Source organism: Anas acuta, chromosome 1 (assembly GCF_963932015.1).
Source record: "Anas acuta chromosome 1, bAnaAcu1.1, whole genome shotgun sequence".
In the NCBI taxonomy this organism is placed as follows: domain Eukaryota; kingdom Metazoa; phylum Chordata; class Aves; order Anseriformes; family Anatidae; genus Anas; species Anas acuta.
In genome coordinates, this window is record NC_088979.1 from 83956731 (window position 1) to 83972300 (window position 15570).

At 43.5% G+C, this 15570-nt stretch overlaps 1 protein-coding gene across 3 annotated transcripts in view; it reads right to left on the reverse strand.

The window, feature by feature from the left end:
- Positions 1-15570, reverse strand: part of ATP6AP2 (ATPase H+ transporting accessory protein 2) — a 103843-nt gene that overhangs the window by 6336 nt on the left and 81937 nt on the right. For 2 of the 3 annotated variants that reach the window (XM_068686332.1, XM_068686324.1), the window contains exon 2: positions 1540-1670. In XM_068686332.1, the coding sequence (XP_068542433.1) occupies positions 1540-1560 (21 nt within the window). In that variant the 5' untranslated portion in view covers positions 1561-1670. Of the gene's footprint in view, positions 1-1539; positions 1671-3753; positions 3851-15570 lie in introns of those variants that run through there. The other variant, XM_068686314.1, reaches the window with a different exon arrangement.

Here is a 15570-nt window from a genome sequence, read left to right on the forward strand (position 1 = left end):
AGCACCACAAAGAAATGGGAGGAGGGGTGCTAATAGTACTAATAGACCATCACCAACCTAAAAACCCACAAACTTCCACAGAGACATAAAAGGATTCCTTAGTAACTACCTACAGTTACATACTGGCAAGAGCACAGTTTACTCGGGCACACAAATACAAACTCAACTGTTTGTCATGAATTCAAACACGTTTCTCCATTTGTGTAAAAGATGTAACTGCCTTTATTTATTTATTTTTAAGTTTTATGAAACCAAGTTGTTTGGATTTTGGATGTAAAATGTCACTGACATTATGAACTGTGTCACTTTAAACAGAAGAAAAAACCTTTTGTAACATCAACAGGGACGAAAACTTGGTTCAGTTTGACCTTCCCTCAACAAGGGGAAGACTACCTAATGACTATTTTTGCCAATCTAATGCAGTACATATTTAAAAATCTTTACAGTGTAACCTACTGCGCTGTCAGATTAGTTTCCTAGACTACAGCCTTGATGTAAGCTGCAAAACGAGTGTTTTGGACCCACAGTATTCTCAACAGCAGTGTCGGAAGGTGCCTACCTTGTGATCTCTGTTTTTGTTTTTTTTTCTTAATAATGCAAATATACTTATTGTGAACACTAGGCGTAGAAATTTATTTTACTAGTTTCACGATTACAAGCATAATTAATTGACACCGTGCTATGTAAAACAAGTCCCAAAATACAGGCTAAACAGACCTGCATTCAAACCAGCGGTATCAGACCTCTTGCCCAGATGCTGTATGGAAGAAATGGGAACTGAACTCCCCTGCCAGCACTCTGAGGATATCCCAGCTTGCAGCTTTCAGCATCTGGCTGCGCACAGACGCTGCTAGACACCTTGCCATTAAAAACTTTCATAGGCTACTTCAATAGTCACTTGTTCTTTCTGCAGCCCAGTAAAAAAAAAAAATCAGTAAGCAATGTGGAATCTGTCCATGAACTCTTACTTGTCTGCCCCACTTCAAGTATCACTAAAGCTATGTTTATCCAAAAAACTAATCTGGGAAACAAATTAGGTTTTCAAGTGCTTCAATTACTTCCTAAGCAACCTTTTCACTTGTTCTAATTAACTATGCTTAGCAGACAAACTTGCTGACCTGACAAAACACTTGCTTAGCCAAGACATTTCTCATCATTTTCAGAATACCCAAGAAAAGATCCCTCTGGATAGCTCACAAGAATTTGGAGAGGATTCCACAAGTTCTCACTACAAGACTACAGAGGGTGGGAAACAGCACGTAGCTGGGCCTCTGAACAACTGATGACCGTGACTGCTACAGACTCTGCAGGCTTGCTTCCTTCTATAGCTGATGATTCAAACTAGCCAGCTAGCACAGCCTCCTTCTGCTCATATGACTGATACAGCTCCGGGTTTGGAAACCACGCTCAGACAAGTCATCCATGCCTCAAGACAGGATGATATTTTATATATTCCAGCACATGATAGGAAGATTTGCACATTAACCCAGCAAGTCTGTAGTTTTCGAGTTGTTTCAAAAATCAAGACACCAAACATACCTCTTCAACAGAAAAGCCCATGGATAACGCAGCCACATCTGGGATCCGATCACCAGGAATTGGCCAACTTCCATCTCGAAAAACAACTGACTGAGGTGTCCGTAAGATACTGAATTCATCACCGCGCACACCTGAAAACAGACAAACAAGCAAGCTGTCACATTTCTTACAGTCTCTCTCTCTCCTCACAGAAGCAAAGCATACCAGAGCTTTCATTCATTCTTGTCTTTCTCATACCTACCACTTTATGCCGAATATGTAACAAGTAACGTTGGCTTTAGTGCTCTGTAACAGGAGGCAACGTATCTATACAGCAAAGACTAAGAATGGACAAATCCACAGTGACAAAAACAGGATGATGACTAAAGCTAACAGCACAGCAGGCTTCTACCTACTCACTAGCAGGCCACGAGCTGTGTGACAACTCAGGCCTGGCAAAGCCAACCCTCAGCAGAGCCAGGCAGAATCCAAACGCCCAGCTCAGCAGCAGCCATGCACCAACACGGCTCTGTTTCCTTCCAGGACTGCACGGCGTAACCCCTCTATTTGTGTAGTAAACAGCCTGCACACCGAGCCCAGAGCAGCCAGGATCAGTTGAGCTCATCAGCGCTGGTTTAAACAGAGCGCTGCCAGGAACAGTCTGGCTCCTGCAGAACAGCTCCGGTGTCTCTGCCCTGCCTCCTCCAGCATGGGAGGTCACAAGACTTCTCGCTTGATGCAGCACTGGGCCTCGGCTGACTGTGCAAAGCCACAACTCGCTGTACTCCTCGTGCTGGGTTTTCACTTACCTGGGATCCCTCTTTCCTCTCTTCCCTGTTACATTCAACAACAAAGCTGACTACATATACTTGTAGGGTGTAGTACAATGACATTTATGCTGTAATAAGGTCAGAGAGGACTATATAGAAATGAGAGAGTTATTTCAGTCTAGCTGCCTACTTAACGTCACTTAGGCAGAACAGCAAGACTGTGTGTACACAAACACCTAACAGCTTATCTAAATCAATTCTAGAACATATTTGGTGCAAATCTGTATGTAAGCAGTCACACACACAATGCAGAGTTTCAGAAATATGCTTCTACCATAAAAATCATCTGATACGATGCTTAAGAAAACCAAGGAAGAAAGCAACAAATACTTGCAGGCCACCTAAGCTTCAGTTCCAATTACACCATCAGTCTGATTACGTGCTTCAAACTTACTCATTTGTGGTAAACTTTTAAAGAAAATATAAGCAGCTACTCTCATGACCACTGAAAATTAGTTACCAGCCTGAGCAGCTATAGAAAGTACTTCTCCAGGGGCTCTGTAAATCTAAAGGCCCTACACATACACACATAAAAAAAGCAAGCATCAGTAGTAACTGATGTGAAGTGCAATTCTAATTTTTCTTGACATTAGTTTAACCAATTCGACCTTGAAGATGTTGCTTTAAACCTGGGTCATGATCATGCATACCAATGTTGACAGTAAACCTGAGCTATGTTACAATAAACACACTGAAGGAACAAAGTACTGTGAAGCAGGTCAGGGAAGGGTGGCAAAAGGCAGGCAGGAGGCCAAATCAACAGATGCATACGGAGCCGGTTCAAAAAAACTTTTGTTTTAAATTGATATAGGTTCTCTGGGTGGCCTGCTATCAAGTGTAATGGTATAGCAAACCGTATCTTGAAAAACATGCAGGTTTCCATGACAATTTGCTTAAGAAGGAATTTACAATTACAGCTTTGATCAATCAAATAGTGACAGGACAAGGGGGAATGGTTTAAACTAAAAGAAGATGGGTTTAGGATAGATATTTGGAAGAAATTCTGTAACTGGAGGCTGGTGAGGCCCTGGCACAGGCTGCCCAGAGAAGCTGTGGGTGCCCCATCCCTGGAGGTGCTCAAGGCCAGGCTGGATGGGGCTTTGGGCAGCCTGGGCTGGTGGGAGGTGTCCCTGCCCATGGCAGGGGGGCGGAACCAGGTGGCCTTTGGTGTCCCCTCGTTCCCCAGCCAGCCCCCGCCCCCACACGACGCCAACAGCCCACAGAGCCCATGCTGAGCCGCCGCTCGCCCCCCACCCCCAGTCCTCCCCCACCCCCCCCGCGCGCCCCTTCCCAACCGCTGCGGCCTGGCCGTTGAGGCGCGCGACCGGCCGTTAACGACCGTTACGGCCGTTACCAGCCGCTACCGGCCGCCCACCTCACTCCCTCCCTGCCCCCGCCGCCTCACCGGCCAGACAGGCCGCGGCCAGCAGCACCGCCGCGGGCACCGCGCCCCGCCGCCCCATGGCACCCCCGCCGCCGGCCGCCGCCGCACTGCCAGGCCCAGCTGGAAGACGCCCGGCCCCCCCCTGCCGAGCGCTGACGGGCAGCCGGCGCGGCCAATGAGAGGGCGGCGTTCCCGGCGGAGGGGCGGGACCGAGGGGATAGCCCCGCCCACTCACCGGCCCGGCCCGTCAGGTGAGGCGCTGCCTCGCTGGGGGGCGGGGCCGTGGTTTGAGTGGCGTTTCGGCTGGGCCAATCAGATCGCGGGGGGAGCTCTGCGGCATTTCCCCCTACCGGTAAATTGACAAGGAGGCGGAGCCTAGTGGGAGTGAATGACAACCGCTTTGTCCAATCGAGGCGCGAGAGGTCAGGGCCTCGCCCCTCCCACCGTTCCCTCAGCGCGGCCGCGCGGAGGGGAGGGGAAAGCTCTGATTGACAGGCAAACCAACCAATCACAGGCTCCATGAGGAGCTGTGAGGGGCAGTGGGTGTGGGAGCCGTTAGTGATGGGGCAGTTCCACAGCCCTTAGGGCTGGAGGAGGGCTCCAGGGCCTCCATGTCCAACCACCCCCTGCCCCCACTGCCACCACTCAACCGTGTCCCTAAGCACCACGGCCAGCCTCCCCATAAATCGCCATAACCTTCATAAACCACGCTGTGCGAGTCACGGGCACTTCCAATTAACACCCGCGTAATTAATGCTCTGCTTGGCGCATCACGAAACCAGCACCACACAACGGCTGCTGTAGCGTAAACACAAATAGTTTGTGGACACCACAGTAAGAGTGTGACCAGACCGCTTGTGGTCTCTCCTGCCTTCTCAGCAGGGCTAAGAGAACATAACGATGACAATCATTAAACAAGGACATTGAATAACTGCTTTTTCAGTGACCCTGGCCCATTCTCTTCACTGAGAAAGACAGAAATACATGTTAAAAACTATCCTGTAAGCTAACGATGCTCGCACAACGTGTGTGTCCATGGGTTGCAGTTGAAGGTTATGTGTGCTACCTCATTTGTGGTATTTGCGAGCTCCTGTGAGCTGCACAGTCACCCTTAGTCCAGCCCCCGTTTGGACTGGATATACGCCCAAAATGTTGATAGAAATAGGGGCAGGACAGTGCCTCAAAGCAGTAAGGTTGTGAAACTGCTGGAGGGCGTTAGGGGTATCTGATGATGTCTTAGATGGAGATGTAGTGGAAAGTGCAGAGCAGAGAAAGCAGAATACGAAGGAAGAAGTTTCTTCCTTTGTCTAAATCAAGGATTTCTTTAAAATGTGAAGTGTTAAAGAAGGGGACAGGGTAAATAAGACTGCTTTAATGAAGTTATTTCTCTTATATCCGCTACTATCTCTGCATTTCAAATCTAGGCATGTTAGCAGTCATTTCAGATTTTGTTAGGATTATCTTGAGATTGTTTTCCATAAAGCATTAATTATGGAAGCCATACTATGAAGAGTTTCAACTTACTTTTTTCATATTTACAGAAATATTTATTTTTTTAAGTCTTAATAGAAATAGAAATAGAACAGAAATCAGAGTATGGCATTTGGATATTCTTCCATTCCTTTTCTGCTTTGAATTACTTTTCTTCTTGAAGTCGCAATAGAAAGATGGTTTGTGAAAAAAATCTCTCTTCTATCTTACACATTCTTGTTCTCATCTTGGTTTCTTCTTTGCAAAAAATAACAAATAGAAGCAATACATTTCATTATGAAACAGTCAGCTCTCACTAACTCTGTGCGCTGCTTTTCGGTGCCCACTGGGTATCTGCATTGCAGTGAAGCCCTGGTATAAGAGAATAATACGATCACTTTAGAGGCTGGCAGAGTTCTAGCTATTTTCTCTAGGCTTAATTTAGATCCCAGCTGTGCTCGAAGAGAGTGAATTTTGTAATCCTGTAAGCAACGTTTGTGACAAAATCTACACGCAGTAAAATTATTCTATTAAACTGATTTCATTTTGAGCTCCTGCTCAGGGCAAGTAAAAAAATATGAGACTACATGCACATTAGGTCAGAAATAATTTTTATTAAGCCATATACTGCTAGTAGCAGTCACAAAATCAAAGTGCCAGCTGTAGGCAGAATATCAGGATTCACTGGCTCTTTTAGTAGTCTGCTGTGCAAAAATGGCTGCAGCAGGAATTGCTCATGTGGTGTTTAGATGCTGCCTTTGCCTAGAGCCCTGTCTAGGCTAACAGCGTTGAAGATGAAATGATGGTAGAAGAGGGAATATGAGAAAAGGACTAAGTCAAAGAGCCAGCCATTTGGACTGGACTAATGCCTTATCGTTTGGTTTCATGTATCACTACTAAAGCTAGTGTAGTTGCTAGCAGAAGCAATCGTTTCAACCATCATTTCCAAAATCATGTGGTAACTGAAGAATATTTCCATAACTGTGGCAGACACTAGGCCAGTCGTGTTCTGCAGGAAAACAAGAATGCCCAGTGCCGGATAACATTTGGACCTACCAGGTCCATAAGAACTCCCTTTGGTACCAGGCTTTACAGTGCCGCAGAAAATTTATGCACAGAAGCTAAGCATAAGCTTTTAAAATAAAACTGAGACGATAAAACAACGTCTTCTGTGGTGCTTTCCAATCTTGGCATGCTGGTGGAATATGTGCTTAACGCAGGATGGTTGGACATCCTCTGGCCTGTGTCCTGAGGGGCTGGGACAAGTCTGAAAGCCCCTTTATGGGGCAATGAGTTGTGGGGCTGCTGACATGCTGAGACATCAGGAGGGAAGGTGACTGTTTGGAAGCACATGTGCCTAGTTTGGCAGGCCATTCACATGGCTTGCGAGTGATGGGTCTCATATGAAGGGTTGCCAGCCCCTGCCATCAAATGACTTTGTGGTTTCTTCTGTCCTGTCCCTGTTTGCAGGTTCTGTCTCTGTAAGCAGAAACAGTGTTCCTGCAAGTGGGGACACCAAGACGAAATCAAAGGCAGCTCAATTTCTAAAGAGCTTAAAAACAAAACAAAACCAAACAAACAAAAATGCCCTTTGTTACTGAGTTAAGACTTAGGCTGCATCAGAAATGAAATCAGCTGATTTCATGAAGACTGAAATCATGAGCAAAATGTAAGTTCTGCCCTCACTAAAAAGTGAAGATGTCTTCTCTAACTGCTTGTGAAAGGAAGGAGAAATGCCTTTCTGTTCTGTCAATCAGTAGATGACTTTGTCAGTTTAAAGACTATTGCCAGGTTTCTGTGGGGCTAAGCTACAGTTAAAGCCTCAAAATATGCATGAGAGCCCCATTTTAGGGTTCTTTTTTGCTAGATCCTAGCTGTTCTTCATATAAAGATAGCTGTATTTTGTGTGCGTGTGATTCTTTTCATAACAATTCTCTCCACAACCCTGTTTATTACTTTGCTAGCACCTGAGGGCTCACTGGAGGTCAGCATGCCACTGTGCACTCGTTTCGTCCCCATCTCCCCTACTCCCCTGAGTGATCTCTCTGCCTCCAGTGATTGTGGCGGATTTCAATAAATGTATTTTACAAACATGTTGTTCCTGTACACAACCCTGAAATCTGGTAAGGCTATCATTTGCACTTAGGTCTGAGGAAGATGGCGATCTGTAATCAACACAGAAGAGATGATTTCAGTAGTTTCAAAGTCACATTACTCGCTATCTTTTAATTGTCAGCTTAATCAAAACACATTTTAATGTGCTATGTTAAAGTCATTAAGGGTAGGGGGAGAGTGTGTTTTTAAAGATATTTAATTTTTTTTTTTTTTTTTCTTAATAATTTTAGCAATAAAGACTTGAGCAAAGTGATTTGTCAGCTGCCTTTGGTAGGTAGTTTCAGTAAGCTTCTGTACGTAGTGAGCACTTTTGGCACCATCTTGTGGTCAGGAATACAGCTGCAGCCACTCTGGATTTGTATTCTCGTACTTAAACCATAAGTTAAATGAAACGCAGCCTCTTGAGGGTCCCAGTCCTGTCCCACTACCCAGCCCTTCTGGTAAGCAGTGGCTAAGAGCATCACTGAAGTGGATGACAGAAACTGAGTCAGAACAAGGGAATGCAAAAAATTAGTGAGAACTGGAGTGAAATCAGTGCTCACTGTTTTCTTCCAGGTCAGCCGAGAATTTAAGTGATTCTGTCCCACTTGTTTGAGTGTTACACGTTTTAGTAACAGGTAAAAAGGCCATCTTGTCCCAAATGCACAGTGTACCAAGAGCATCATCCCTTCTCTGGCACAATGCTCCAATATAACATCAAAACCCAGCCTGGGCTCCTATGTGCAGGTGTATGAGCTGGGCAGTGGCTGTCTGCAGGTTAGCGAGGCAGCAATGGTACCTGCATATGAGTGGTACTCATACACACTCATGACAGCAATGCAGGGTATGTTGGCTCCCTTTTGGTGAAGGGTTAAGCAAATTTACGCTTTCTTCAGAGCAGGTTTAAGAGCTGGCCTCTGAAATCTGCCTTTATCACTTTCCCAACTGAAAGGGGCAAACGTGACCTTTTATATTTCTGATTAACAAGGCTTCTGTGCTCTGACCTCTTGTGGTAATCAGCAAGACAGCTTTGCAGCTCCACAAACCTAATATCCCGTTGTGACCACTCAGCCTTTCTGGGACTTGGGCTGCAGACACAGCTCTTCTTCCAGTTTGAGGAGGTTGAGGATTTGGTGAGATAGAGAAAGTTAAATTGGATGCTCTCCACCTTATCCCTGGAGAGATTTAATTGAAATTCACCCAGGGGAGAAATCACTAACAGCAGATAAACAATTTAGCTTGCTGTTTTTACTAAAATAGTTAACAAAAGTGTAGTTAAGACTTAAAATATGTTTTGTCCTCATTAAGCTTTTATGTTGTCTCCATCCTGAGCTCAGTAGAAGCTCCTGCTGATGTGAAGGGTCCGGGTGCTTTAGCAATCATTGCAATTGTTGGTGTGACGTTGCATGGTACTGCAGCACTGATCTTACAGCTTTTTGCTTCTGAAAGGGCTGATGACATTTCTTCTCCCACAAGTTAGGTTATTCCCCACTCTGTGCTTCATTGGCTGTGGATCTCCTCTCGGTTCGCTGTGTTGTTATTTTAACCCGGCTCTTAGCTCAGCAGAAAACTATTCATTTTTGCAGAGCTGGTTTTCTTAAACTTCAGGAAGCTGAAATGACTTGTTGAGAGGCGAGATGAGCATCAAAGCTAGGGCAGGGGAAGAGGCAAGCGTGCATGTGTGGGCATGGGGGAAGGGAGGTCCTCCCATTTTGGTGACCCGATGGCATTCAATTAGCTCAGGCTGCATTGCATCTCTCGGTTGCTGCTGTTGCCAGAAGAATTCCACGTTCCCTTCCCTTATTTGTGCTGTCTCTGCTGCACTGGAGCTCAAGCCAAGAGAGCTTTTCTTCCTCTGGGGTGGGTCACTTCTCAGTGGGATCAGCTCAGAGCTAGGCAGTGATGTGGCCATACAAACGTCAGCATTGCTGCAAGCAGGCGGGCAGGAAGCACAGGCTGAAAATGGGGCTGTATCAGCATCAGCATGGGCTCCGACCTGAATTAAACAACTATGTAACCATGGACAGCTTTTGCATCTTTGTGCCCTTTAAATCAGGCTTCCAAATGAGACATTTACTGACAAATGTGCTGTTTTCATTAATGTTTCTCACGCTTTCTTTAGTAGCGACTTAATGTTTGTGAAAATCAGGTCAGTGCCATTCATGCACAGTTGTGCTGCATCCTGGGTCTTGTTTTCTGCTGATACTTGTGGGAGGAGGTAGCATGCTCGAGAGCTGCAGGATAGCAGCATGATGGTTAGCATCTGTAAGTACAAACAGAGATCTTAAGGAAGACAGTGAAAATGGTTTTGATAATATACAGTATGAGACATTGCATCTCCTGGGACGTTGCATCCCATTGCATCTTACCTCATGAAATGTGAAACCACAGCATAGTTACATACACCTTTGGGAAAATAGATAAGGATTCAGCAATTCATCTGCAAGCCATGGGAAGACCTCTCTAGCTTGCAATATCTTTGTCTCATTTAACAATTATTCTGTGAGTAAGTTTTGGTACTTGCTTTGGGTACTTTCCCCAGTGGACTCCCAATGATTATAGTGTTGTTCAGCTGATTTCCTTCTCTTTCCAGCCTGAGTGCCTGGAGAGCTGTTGTCAGATTCAGAATAATCACCATTGGGATCCTCTGTGTTTAAAAAATAAAAATAAAGAAGGAAAGAAAGAAAAAAAAAAAAAAACACAACTTATCAGAACATGAAAGAAGCAAACTGGTCAAAGGAGCTCTGAGTTGTGGCTAAGGATGCGGTCTTGGAAATGGAAAAGGGAGGGCTTTGCCTGATCAGCTCTGTGAAAGATTGCTCCCAGCCAGTGTAGATTTGGGATGAGATGGATAATCTCAACTGGCTTGAATGAAGTTTACCTTTTAGTGTCTTGAAACAAAGATAAGCCTTTATGAAATGTCAAGCAAAAATGTTTTTCATATAAAGGCACAACAGAAGTGAGGAATTATGCAGAAAGAAACAGAGCCTTGAGGTAAATAATTTCGTTACTGGAACAGGTATAATCCGGAATAGTGGGGAAAGTGATTTAAAAAAACAAAAACAAAAACAAAAAAACTACTTTGTGGTTGGGTAAAAGATGCTTTAGATTGATTAATAGAATTTTGCTTATTCTATTTCTTAAAAAAATAAACATAGTAAGACCTATGAAAATGAGGGTCTTTCTGATAGACAGCTGCTTTTTAATGACCCTTCTATACAGGCACTATTTACTGTTTTATGTATATTAATCATATAGCTGAGTATGTCTGGGGTACATTTGCAGAATTCAGCGCTTTTTTATCCTTTGGATCTCTATACTGCCTGTGCATGGAGGATGTAAGAATATTTACCTCCTTACAAACCATTCAAAACATACATGAAGCTCAAAGAGCCGCTCTGTCCATTAGGACCAAGATAGAAACATCAGCAGCAATGTTCAACCTGGGCTGAGGCTATGGGTCTATGCTGAGGCATAGATATCTGCCTGAAGGGAATAAGTGGGTTCGCAGCACGTCACAGCAGTTTTGGTGCCAAAGAGGTTTCATAATTACCTGCTGAAGTTGGAGGACTACTGAAGTAAGAGGAAATTTGTAGTTGAAGTAAATGTATGGGTAGCAGTGGTGGTGTAAGGGGTGGTTTGGGAGCTACAGTCCGAGTACATGAAGTGAAATACCTCTGGTGTGCCTCTGAGCCACTGTGCCAGAATTCTAGATTTTTAACCTATTCCCATTCCTTTCTCTCATGTAAGGTTGTAAGGGCTTGTTCTTACCTCTAAGAACAATTGCGGGGCTCAATTTACTGGTGATTCTGTTTTCAGAAGTGTTGCTGGGATCTCGTGGCGGTCCCACAGATGCCCCACTAGAAAATTAGTCTTAGTCATTAAGAAAATCTTGCAGTCTTTCCCTCATGCAGTGATGCTTGCCACTGCTGCTTACTGTCAACAGGCCTATAAAAATCAGAAACATCACCTTCTTGACACTGAACAAGGAACTTTGTTCAAGTTAGGATTGCCCCCAAAGCTACCGCTGTCTCTTTCATTGAAAAGCTTCTGGCTGGAACATTCCCGTGTAAATAAATTCGGCATTCCAGTGTGGTGATGCTGCTGGGACACTGTGTTGCACTGTACCCTGGCTGTTAAGGGGGGACATTGTACCATGTACATGTCCCAAATGCTTATACAAGTCTTGCTGTGATGTCCTGCTGTGATGTCTGGGGCCAATGCTGTGGAACACTGCAGTCATTTTTAAAAGCTGTTGTGGTATTAGTTAATATATAAATTACTTGTTCTGAGGCAGCATTTTTTTTTTAAACTTGTGTAATAAAAATTAAATAACAATAATGATTTTGAAAAGAGGGGTATTAGAAGTGCCTTATTCTGCAGACCAATGCAATAATATGTTAGGCAGCATCAAAGCATTAAACAAGATGGTTTGCATCATTAACACTAAATGAAATGGCTTAACAAACCAATAAAAGATGGGACTAAAACAAAGTTATCACACAATACATTTTTTCAAAGTGCTAGACACGATTTTTCTGAAGCAAACAATTTTCCAATCAAACTAGATGGAGTTTAAAGGAATACACTTTTCCAGTTCCTGAATACAAATTCAAGTATCACAGCTAAATACTCTTTTGCATATTCAGGGTACTGTATGTAAGGGCTTCATAGCAGACTCATGAAGTAAAAGGGAAGGGTGAGCATTATTTTTCCAATTTTGTAAATAAAGCAAATAAAGGAATTACATCAGGAAGAATGGAACAATTCTTGCCTCTCATTCTGAACTCCTTCTGTTAGTTAAATTGTGTTGTTTTTTTTTGTTTGTTTGCTTTTAAATCTGTGGAAAGTCTTTGCACATTACATTCTGCAAACAAGGCTGTGAACCAAATAGTACTTACAAAGATAAAAGTGTGGGCCACTTCACAATCTGTAGTGTTCCTCTACGGCAACTGCAATTTTTACAATGTGATGTATACGTGCCATTAGGCTTTACAGTTACAGACAAGAAGTTAAGGTTCATGCTCCACAAAGCTTGTCTAGGTCAGGGAAGGGAAATACTGGCTGATGGCTGGCTTTGACCTGTGACTTAATTTCATGTTGTGGGATTCCTTTTGCTTTATTTTTAGGTGAGGTGAGTGTTACTGGGGCTAGAAGGGTCTCTTAGACACGCAGCGAGGAAAAGGTTTGCCACCCTTGGGCTCACTTGAGATTGGTGAGGTTATCATTCATCTCAATTCTACTTCATATCTGCATGCATAGCTACTGTCCTGGGAACTACATATTTTTCAGATCCAAAATGGGTTAACCTTGCTTTGGAATATATTTTTTCCCCGTGTCTCTAAAGAATATGGGATGGTATAGATAAATCTGAGAGATTTTATCAAACTTAAATTATTACTGCAGAACCTGAACAGAGTGCTGTGAGATGAGGATATATCTAGGTATACTAATTCTGTCCTTTTGGTGTTCTGTAATCTTGTGCTTTTAAAACAAATGCTTGACATAGTCACATGCCAGGCCAAATTCAGCCACGGTAGTGCCATGTCAACTTCAGGGACTTCAGTAGGTGATGATCAGTGTTCACTGCTATTTCCAATTTCTGTTCTGAATTCTGATTCAAGAAAACACTTGTGTAATTATGAGCATCTGTTTAAATCCATCATATAACCCCACAACATCATGTCCATAAGCAGGAGGGTGGGGAAGATTTATTTTTTTACTAAAGACGTTTTTCTGGGAAAGAAAGAAAAAAAAGATTCTAGCCCATTCCTAGAAGAGAAAAATGGGAACAGATTCAGTATGGTAGTTTCTTGGCTCAGGTAAGGAATCAATCCATGCAAAGAAATAGGCAAAAGGACTCTTGTTTGTAGATTGTAGGTTTGTAGATTGTACTTGCTTTCAGTTAATTTTAAGGTTATACTTCACTTTAAGTATCTGCTTAATGCTGTGCTGAATTGGTGTTTTCATAAAATACTGTTTCTCTCTCAACACATTGCATTGAAAGGAATTTTGAGCCAAACCCCTCATAATTCCCCAAACTCCTCCAAACACTGCTCTTAAGCGATTTGACTGATTTTGGTTGCTCATCCCTTCTTTTTCACAGCAGACCCCACCCTCCTTTACTGACAGCCTGGAGAATGCTACTGAGCCCTTTCCCCTGCCAGAAGCAGAACTCATAAGATGATGAGTGGAAAAATAATTTATTTATTTTTTTTTCACTCTAGCTGACATTGAGTGGGGCAAGGGGCAGCTCCATTCCTCCACTGGACAACAACTGTAATGGAAGGGCAGCCTCGGTGGGGATAGTTTGGGGATTATTTCTGCTGCCACAGTGGAAGTCCCCTTGGTGATGGTGTCTTTCCCTGCAGAGAAGCCCCAGCAGAGATAGTTTGTTCTCCATGGGTGGGTTCAGGCAACATTTTTTCTTCTTTTATCTCGCTCACCAAGGCAAAAGCACTTGGTGAGCACTTTTTTCCTCTTTACTTATGAGTGTGAGGCTATGGTCTTTCTCTTAAGGACCAAAGAAATACGGAATGAGATTTGGACAAAGATGTGGGCGTGTCTGGGATAGATACTCCCTGCACCTGAGCATAACCAGGCTCCATTCTGTAAGGTCTAGGTCATGGGCATAAGCAGCAATATTTCAAAGTAGGAAGGGCTACGAGCAAACTTAAAACTGGTATAAATGGGTATCAAAAATAAAGCTTTAGAAAACACATTTTTTCCAGATAAAATTCGGCAATGTAGTGTTATCTCCTTTTATCTCCAGTTATCTCCTTTTACTTGATATTTTTTCAAAGGCACTTCCATCACAGATCAACACCACTACCCCACACAGCAGTGGTATTTTCTTTCTGATTGCAGGGGGCTTTGAGTCAGGCCCTACATGCCTTGAACCTACTCTTGCCTTTCTTTAAAACCTAATGATGCGTTGGTTGCCAGATCGAAGAACAAAACAACGGGGACCTTTGGAGGTCCAGAGGTGCTCAGCTCCTGCTGGTGACTGCCCGTTGTGGTCATTGCTTTCACTGCCATGTCCTCGCTCTCATCATATTTCAGTGTGATTTCTCTGCTGGTGAGTGCAGTAGAGCTTGATTTTGTAAATGCTCTTAGGATCTTGGAGCATTGCTGGACAGCCTTCAATGGTATGTATGTGACAGCACGAGCATCTGGAGGGTTTGTGTGCAGATAAAGCATCTGTGATGTTGGGAAATCGCTGTAGTGTTTTTGCCAGACTGAAGTCGAAATGTCCATATCTAATTGAATGGCAGCTTTTGAATCACAAACTGGAACTTTCCATGCTACAAGCACACACATGGATCTTATGGCAGAAAGAATAGTTTCCAAATCAACACAGGGAAATTATGCAGCTAACTCCCTAGCACAATTAGAGAGTACTAAAGGCATGTGAAAACAAAAGCCATTTTTAAAGCTAACAAAATAATCACAGGTTGAGGTTTTCCACAGCTTTATAAAATGAAGCCAAGGATCATTTCGGTGCCAGGTAAAAGTTTCAGTCCATAAAGAGCAGCTGTGTTGTGCTACTTTGCACAAAACAAATAAGCCAGTAAAGTTTTAGAGGACAAGGGTATACTAGACTCAGCATGCCTAGCAAAGAGGCCATATTAGAAGAAAAAAAAAAAAAAAAAAAGCTTTTATTACATTAATGAGCTTGTGTTGCTGTGCTTTGGAGAAGATGAGTTAAAGTCTGATGTCTTCTTGGTTATGCTGTAAGTTTGTGCCCTGAGAGCCAATCTACCTGGAGACTGCACATCAGCTGATGTGTGCAGCTGATGTAGGTGTATTCAGGTCATTGTAAATAAAAGAGGAGTTATTGAGATAAATAGTATCTGCATACCTCAGCCTTTCTGATTATTATTTACACACCCCTGAAGTGCTAATCCCAGTCTTTGTTCTATATGGAGCTATATGAATCAACCGAAAAGGCAACCACACTTACACATGGAGTGGCCTTTGTAAATTAGCAAGAGTTTGCCTGTAAACCATCCGCAGGGGTTCTCTGCAAAGCTCCCAGGCCTTTCCACCTTCTGTCCAACAAAATACAAAAGTCTGAACCTGGTGGGGAGAAATGGGGAAAATTTGGGGGAAAAATTTCAGGGGCTATGGTTAAAAATAGAGGTTTACCTTAACATTAGCACTTGCAGCACTCCTGTGTATAGGATGAAAAAAGTAGAAAGCTGCAAGGTCTATCCAACCTCATGCTAGACAATGATCAGGGCTCATTCTCCGACCTCTCATCACCTTTGGGCT